At 37.6% G+C, this 7,571-nt stretch overlaps 1 protein-coding gene across 1 annotated transcript; it reads right to left on the bottom strand.

Annotated features, from left to right (window-relative positions):
* LOC121297991 (sodium/bile acid cotransporter 4-like) lies at positions 1–2,371 on the bottom strand. The gene is made up of 3 exons (XM_041224665.1): positions 1,994–2,371; positions 1,138–1,348; positions 1–538 (listed from the first exon to the last, which is right to left on the bottom strand). The coding sequence occupies exons 1-3, from the start codon at positions 2,233–2,235 to the stop codon at positions 11–13; spliced, it is 981 nt and encodes a 326-aa protein (XP_041080599.1). The 5' UTR covers positions 2,236–2,371; the 3' UTR covers positions 1–10.
* Positions 2,372–7,571: the final 5,200 nt, after the last annotated feature.

Genomic DNA, 7,571 nt, shown 5'->3' with positions numbered 1-7,571 from the left:
CATAAACCCGCTATATTTCAGGTGCGTTTTGTCTAGGTTCCATCACTATTGAATTCGGGTCGTGAACAGTCACTGAACCGTAAGCTGCATCTACTGCGACTTCCTCTTCTTTTAGTTTTTTGTAAGTAACATCCGTATCGTCATCTTCATCCAGAGGTTCTTGCTTATGCAGGATATGTTTTCTGTACATTTTATACGCTAATATAATAAGGCCAGCTTCCGCCGCTTGGAATAGAGCGTAGAGCAGAGGGAACATGTAAATACCGCCGATGATGTGGGGTGGGAAGGCGAGTTTGAGAATAGCGGTGCAGAGCTGAACATTTTGACAGCCAGTCTCCAGTGACACTGTCCTCTTGCTGTTTGGTGGAAGGTTAAAAAGCGCGCCAAGTCCGTAACCTGCGGCGTAACCCGCGAGGGGCATCAGGACAGCCACCACATAGACTGATGCTGGGATAGTGGCCAGCAACTCGGGTCCCAGCATGGTTGCAGTCAAGATGAAGAGAATAAACAGAGTCGCTAGTAAGGACCACAGGGATATCTGAAAGCAAAATTGAAGGTAAAGATACATACCGCACAATGCAGTAATATACTGCTACTGCTACCCTCTTAGTAGTCAAGCATCATTGTAGCTAATACAGTCACCGAAGTAGGAGCTATTCACAATGTTTGGATGTCTGTTTAAATCTGGGTTAGGTCACAAGTGAAATGCGTTTGATGGTCTTCGAAGATTTTTAATATCTTGAGCAAAAAAAAAAAAAAAAAAAAAAAAAAAACATAGCCTACACATACACAATATGTTATTATACACCTAATGGGAAACATGTTGAATATCGCATATTTTGTTTTAAAAAATTGTATATGTAAGAAATAAAGAAAAAACACACTAGAATGCAGTAGAGTACATTGGTACTAAAGGGGTAGCCAATTTAGTTCGTATAAAAGAGGTCACAGATAAAAAATAAAAAAAAAAGTAATCTTACATTGCTTAAAATAAATAATAATAAATTGTTAACTGAATATTACAAAGATTTTCAAAAATAAGATCAAAATCGATTTGAAAACCAACACAAAAAAACCTTGCTGTAATAACACACTTTTAAATTCGGAATTTTTAGAATGAAAACTGATTCTAGTTACCTTTATTATGATGTCAGCGGCTCTGTTATACCTGTACCGCACGAAGACCCCCAGCCCTATCGGGATCAGGGTGCTGAACAGGGTGAGGATGATGGCTCCGAAAGGCATCAAATCCACAACAGGAGTGTTAATCCAAGCGCGACTATAAATCCACAGGCACAGGGACATTAAGAAGAGAGCTAACGCCGTGGAGGAGATTGTCATTATAATACTGTGGTATTGTTTTTGGGGGATTTTTTTTTTTTTTTTTTGAGGGGGTGGGGGGGGGGGGGGGGAGAGAAGAAAATAGTTTAGTCACTCAGACCCGGAGGTACAACTAACATCCACAATACTATAATGTTGTGCTATATATAAAAAATGTGCTACCTTTTTGCTAATTTGGGGTCATTTTTGATTATTTGTACCTGTTGTTATTATTAATAGTAGTATTGCCTTATGTTTTTCAATAATAACAATAATATAGCATAGGATAAATATATACTATAAACTGTAAAATGTTTTGTTATAGTGTTATGCCACTATACAATTATAGGTAAGAATCACAATAAGGATCACACAGGCTGCATCAAACAAATGCATGGCAAATCAAAATATATACTCGAGAATGCAAACAATATCGATGTAACATATTTTAACACTTCATTTGCAGATATTGAAATTAAAAAAATGTGATTATTTGCATTTAAAACAAAATGTAATTTTCGTTTTTTGTTTTGTTTGCTGGCTTTTGATTATCTTGCATTATATTTATGTTTTTCAGTTGATAATTTCTCATTTTGAATTGCATTGCTATCATATGGGGTACAGACAGACAGTCATAGGAAACACCCGGTCGGTTGGGGGGTTAGGGGGTTACCTGAGGTTCATATCCCCATTCACTAAAAGCGACATGATGTTGGAAAGGTTTCCCCCGGGACAGCAGCCACACAAAAGCACGGCGATTGCAGCCACCTCGTCCAGGTTGAAGATCAGCGCTAGGAGGAACGCCAATAGCGGCATGATCACAAACTGGGATATGAGAGCCAGGAGGACTCCGATGGGTCTTCTTACATGCTCACCAAGTTGGCTCACCTCGACAGTGCACCCCAGACCCAGCATAGTAAAACAGAGCACAAGCCCAACAAACACATTTATCCCATGGTTGAGGGGAGAATCCCAGAAGGCAAAAACCAGATTAGCAGAGGTAACTTCTGCTCCCTGAATCCCCGCGGCAGTAGTTATTAGGGTGGTCCGATCAATAGCTGCAGGCTGTCTGGTGATAATCATTCCGGCGATAGTAAGCATCTCAGAAAGACTTTCTGGAAAATGCGTGGTGGAGGACACACCGCCATTGTTGGGTTTAATCTCATTTTCACTAAAATTATAGAAATCTGTAAAATTGTCAGGTATAAGTGTACCATTTCCTATACCAGTAGTATTCATTATGCTTCAAATAAACCCCCCTATGTGATGTTAGATGCGTATCTCGAGTAGTTGGTGGTCTGTATACGTCAGTTTTTTTTTTTTTTTCTTAGCTGCTGATTTCTCAAACTCTTCGCCAGCTGGAGAGGCAAACGAATCTCCACCGGAGTAGAGCAGCGGTCTCTGCTTTAAACCACTTCCACCAAGAGATGGTTGCATCCAGTGGAAGAGCGTATTAGAAAGAGTGGCTTAAGCCATGCACATAAAATGCTGTCAAAGGAGCTCTGCATCATCTTTCAGAAGGGAACGAGGCAGCTGGGCATGTAACCTCGATGTCCCGTTATCACAGCACGTGCATGTAGAGTGCAGCTAACGCCTACACTTCAGTACAGATTTTTCTTAACTGAATGACTTTCAGTTAAGAAATTCGTCTCAGTAGCTTACTTGTATAAACAATTTGAATGACTACTACGACTAAAATAATAATAATAATTTGTAATTTAATTTTATTTTAATTTTTTTTTTTAAAAAATGCAAATGATTTTGTTGCTTTTCTGGGCAGCATAATGAAGCTAAGGACACCAATTAATCAATTGTTATCTAGTAGTTTACTTGCACCTTGTGCTAGAGTTATATACATATTAATGACGTATTAATTGTAGTAGGTGAATCAATGTGTTGTAGATATTAGTGTAGACCAGTAATTATGTCTTACATTTTGTATTTTTGCATGCACAAGTGTAGCGACCCTTAGTGGCTGATAATGTGCTAAAGACTTTTCGCCCTACAGGCTGGATGTCTGTCTGCCTGGTTAGCTAAAAAACACTTTAATGTATGAGCTGCTGTACTACGACTCCTGAAATTATTCAAGCAGAACATTGCATGCACACGTCTGTATTAAAAGGCACAGACTGTCGTTTGTTATTTGAAAGAGAATACCGGATTAAGGTACTCGGAAATTGAAAATGTTTACACAAGCTGCTGTACACTGCCAGATGTAATCGTGTATGTTTTGTTTAGGACATACAGGCTTATGCCTTGACTCCATGTCAGAGGTCTAATAAGATGAGCGCATTCATTTTCGTAAGTCTGATTAGCCACACCTGGTATGAATCAGAAAACAACCCACTTGACAAAAGGGGTTAATTGCAATAAACTAAAAAGAGCGTACTAACTGGGGATGATCCAGTGGTTAGTACGGAGGACGGTAATAAACTAGTACGCAAGTTAATACCAATCAAGGTAGTCCTCACCCAGCTAACCATTTTACGTTGTTGCCACATTACACTTTGGTTTTGGTAAAAAAGTTGCAGCAACGTTCAGACGGATGGTTTGTTTTATGTCGCCACAACGTTTCATCATAGCGTTGTGGCACAACATCCACACAACCTCCAGGCAACATCCTCACAACATTCTCACAAACGTATGGCAACATTCAGATATCAATAAAACAGGATACAGAGCTTTTGTGAATGACATTTATTTTACACTTTTTAGGCTTCTTGTTTTGTGGAATTACAAATCATTAATCACTGCCCTCATCTTCAGAGAAGGACTCCATGTCCACAGTCACCTCGGAAGCAGTTGGTGTCTGAAAAATATAACAAAGTGCTTTTTTAATTTGACAAGAGGGGAAGGGGTTATCATATTTTACACTTATCCAAAACATGTCATTTTTATTGGTTTGGAATGGGCTTGGATTTTTTTTACGTTCAAGCGCGTGGTGCACAATTTTTAGGAATTTCAACTCCCACGGCCTATTATTGTTTTAATTTATTGGTTTAAATATTGTTATTTAATTTATTGGTTTAAATATGTAACTTACATAAACAAGTTTTGCAGGTTACATATTTAAACCACCTTTCCTGCATGTGACCAGTAGCTTTATATTTCAATGTCCTTTACCTTGTTCTTCCCTCCTCTTTTGTTTGGTGCCGATCTCTAACTCGAGAGAAAAGGGGAAACAATGTAACCAGAATATTATGTTTACAACACAAACAAATAAACAACACAATTTTGCTGAGAACTAAACTCAAATTAAATATTCGCTGATGAACTATGGTTTTACCACTTTTTAATAACAGGTGTAAATTTTACCTCCCGTCCCACCTCATGAATTTAAGAATGATTTGCTCTTATCCCCAGACAATAAAGACAATAGAAGGTTCTCAGATTTATATCAAACTAAAAATATTTGTTGTTCAGCTTACAGATGACTTATTTGTTAATGGAAGGACCCCAACCTCTTTCTTTTTCTCCCCTTCAGACTGTAGTTGGACCAAAGTCCATTCGTCCTAATCTTCTGTATCAGGCGGCATACACTTGCCCCAAGGTTTGCAACACCCAAAGCGGCAAGATACGCAATCTGAAGAAGAAAAAATTCTAAATGTCATCGTGGGCTAAAAGTTTTATGACTATGTTAGTGACGCAGATAAAGTTTTACAACTTTCTTGCCCAGGTCAGATTTTTGTGACCCAGAAAAAAACTGGTGTGTCCTACACAAATCATGGCGTTGCAAACATTGACTGTTTCCTAGGAAATATTTTTGAGTCACAAAACATTTATTCTCACTCACTGTGGTAAGTTGGTTTGTTCTGAACATTTCAATTCAAATAGTTAAATTGTCGTTCTTTCACTATATATGATACTAATACATGTTTTTTTATGGTATACATCTGTGGCAAAGAATTTATCTTTCAACTGTCCTTTATTTGTTACCCTCCAAGCTTTTAGGAGATTGTCCTCCTTCAAATCATTCTCTATCATGTTTATAGACCTGAACCCTTCATCATATAAAGAGGCAAAATCCTCCCCTCCTTACTCTGCTGAAATCTGACAGTCCTTCAGTAGTGCAGCAAACAAAAAACAATATATTTGTAGTTTATCCTTGTGAGGAGAAGGCATTTGCTTGTGTATACATCAAACACCATTAATCTGCCACAAAGATAACCCTTTTACTATATTACCATCAGTCTTAACGAAAGCAACAATGAGTTTGACGCTTTTCCTCTGGTAGGAGGAGCACAGTCAGATATCATTCAGACTCATCTTTTATATTATTGACATGGCGCATCACTTCGTAAAACGCCCTTAACGTCACACTGAAAGCTGCTCTTTGATTGGCTTAAATCTTCGGTTATTTTGTCAGAAATACAGAGTGAAGTCATGTGCACCTGTATCAGCCAATTAAAAAAGTGTGTTTCATATCGACTTTGGATTGTTTTTAGCGATGGAATTATCGCTTGAAACTGGAACTTTTCAATACACGTTTGCTCAATTTCTCACTGAAAAAACCTCTACTTGGACCATAATGATTAGTCGCCAACCTGGGCTAGTAAATTTGGGGTTCAAGTCGCCAAGCAGAAATTTGGACAATCTGGGCGACCGTCTAAATGCAGCACTGCTATATTATTCAGAGACAAAGTAAAAACTAAAACAATAAAATATGTGGTTTTTTTTAATGTTTGTGTGTCTGTGTGTGAAATTCTATTTGTCTCCAGAGATCCAATAAGTCTCTGTTGTTGATGAAGTAAATTTAATCATACTCCAAAATATAAGTGATGCATACCAACTGCTTGTTGAGAGTCTGCTCTTTGAAGATCCTATGACACAAAGCTTGCAGCTTCTGTTCTGTGTTGACAGGCTCTGGAAGGATATCCTCCATGTCATGCAGACTGCCTTGTCTGGTGACCAGCCTCCGCAGCAGGGATATCTGCTCACTCTGGTTCTTCAAAATTTGATCCAGTCCCATCAACACTCTCACCTGAAATTTTGTTGCAATAATACATTTGGAACACCATATCACAAGTTTTAAAATCACACAACAGATTGCATAAATAATTTGGATGTGGCATCGGGCCAAGGGTATGAAATTTTGAGATTAACTAGCACTCCCTACAACAAGAAAATTGGTCCAAGAAGAAAAATAAAATTGAACTTTTGACTTTCCAAACTTCAGAAACGCAACATTGGTGGTACAATAAGCTAGTCGAATTGTAGTATGTTAAAAATGCATGTTTTTTCCATCTTGCATAAGGTTCCAATTTTATTTTTACTTCCTCCAATATGGATCTGTTCAATATAAGATTTATAACTTTTCTTGTTGCTATACAATTTGCTATACTTTCATCGATGGCATCATCCTTGTTGTAGCTTCTTGATATCATGTCCCTTGATGCTAGACCTTTTTCTGCAGTGAAATTAAATTCACATATGAAAGATATGTACATTTCAAGGCTTTAAAATAATTCAAATTTATTACAGTTCAACCTCTCTATTTTATAATGTGCATTCACAAATTCTAAGATAATAAACATTTTACTTACGAGTGAAGTCTTCTTGAAAGAAGCTTGGAATGGGCTGTCTCTTCCATGCTGCCTGAAGATGAGGACAGTCTTGGTGGTGTCATTAGATTGTCTCGAACCCCTCATCATTTGTGGAGTCTGAAAATACAAAAGTATTGCAATATTTCAGTGATGCAATATGACATCTACTAATCTAACTTTATGTGGGGGTAATAAACTAAAAAACCTGGAGATCAAAAGCTTTCACTCAGGAAACAATATGCTGGATTCTAGGTGTTGTTTTAAGTATTGCTTATTTGATTGCATTGTTGTTGACAAAGATCTTCAAATACAACTTGGCAAGTACAGCATCCACAGAATGGCTTTGCAATATAATACTAAATGTATGTGGAATTAAGATACCCTCTGGACATAGGCCATCTTTACCAACAACTATTCAGTCAATAAAGACTGAAACTAGTCAGTACAGGCTACACTTATACTCATATACTTTACTGTTAAGTGGCAGAACTTTATCCGAATCAATGATGATAGAAGAAGCAATTATGCTATTAGAATTTACTGGTGGTTTCTGATGTATCTGGTGAGGGTGGTACAGTATATAACTGTGCCTTTGGTAGAGAAACTGTTTCGGCCTTTGTAGGTTTGGTCCTATCTTCATCAATCAACATCGTCTAAGCTAATTTTTAATAAAACAGAAACAATAAATTGAATAGAAAAATACACTTT

This window comes from Polyodon spathula, chromosome 2 (genome assembly GCF_017654505.1).
Source record: "Polyodon spathula isolate WHYD16114869_AA chromosome 2, ASM1765450v1, whole genome shotgun sequence".
In the NCBI taxonomy this organism is placed as follows: Eukaryota; Metazoa; Chordata; class Actinopteri; order Acipenseriformes; family Polyodontidae; genus Polyodon; species Polyodon spathula.
This window is presented reverse-complemented; position numbering and strand designations above follow the sequence as displayed.

Bases quoted from the DNA above. Each gene is read 5' to 3' on its own strand.
- LOC121297991 (XM_041224665.1), bottom strand. From the start codon at position 2,235: ATGCTGGGTCTGGGGTGCACTGTCGAGGTGAGCCAACTTGGTGAGCAT. The intron at 1,349-1,993 runs GTAACCCCCTAA...ACAATACCACAG, and splicing joins AATGGGGATATGAACCTCAG to TATTATAATGACAATCTCCT. The intron at 539-1,137 runs GTAACTAGAATC...TTTTGCTTTCAG, and splicing joins CCGCTGACATCATAATAAAG to ATATCCCTGTGGTCCTTACT.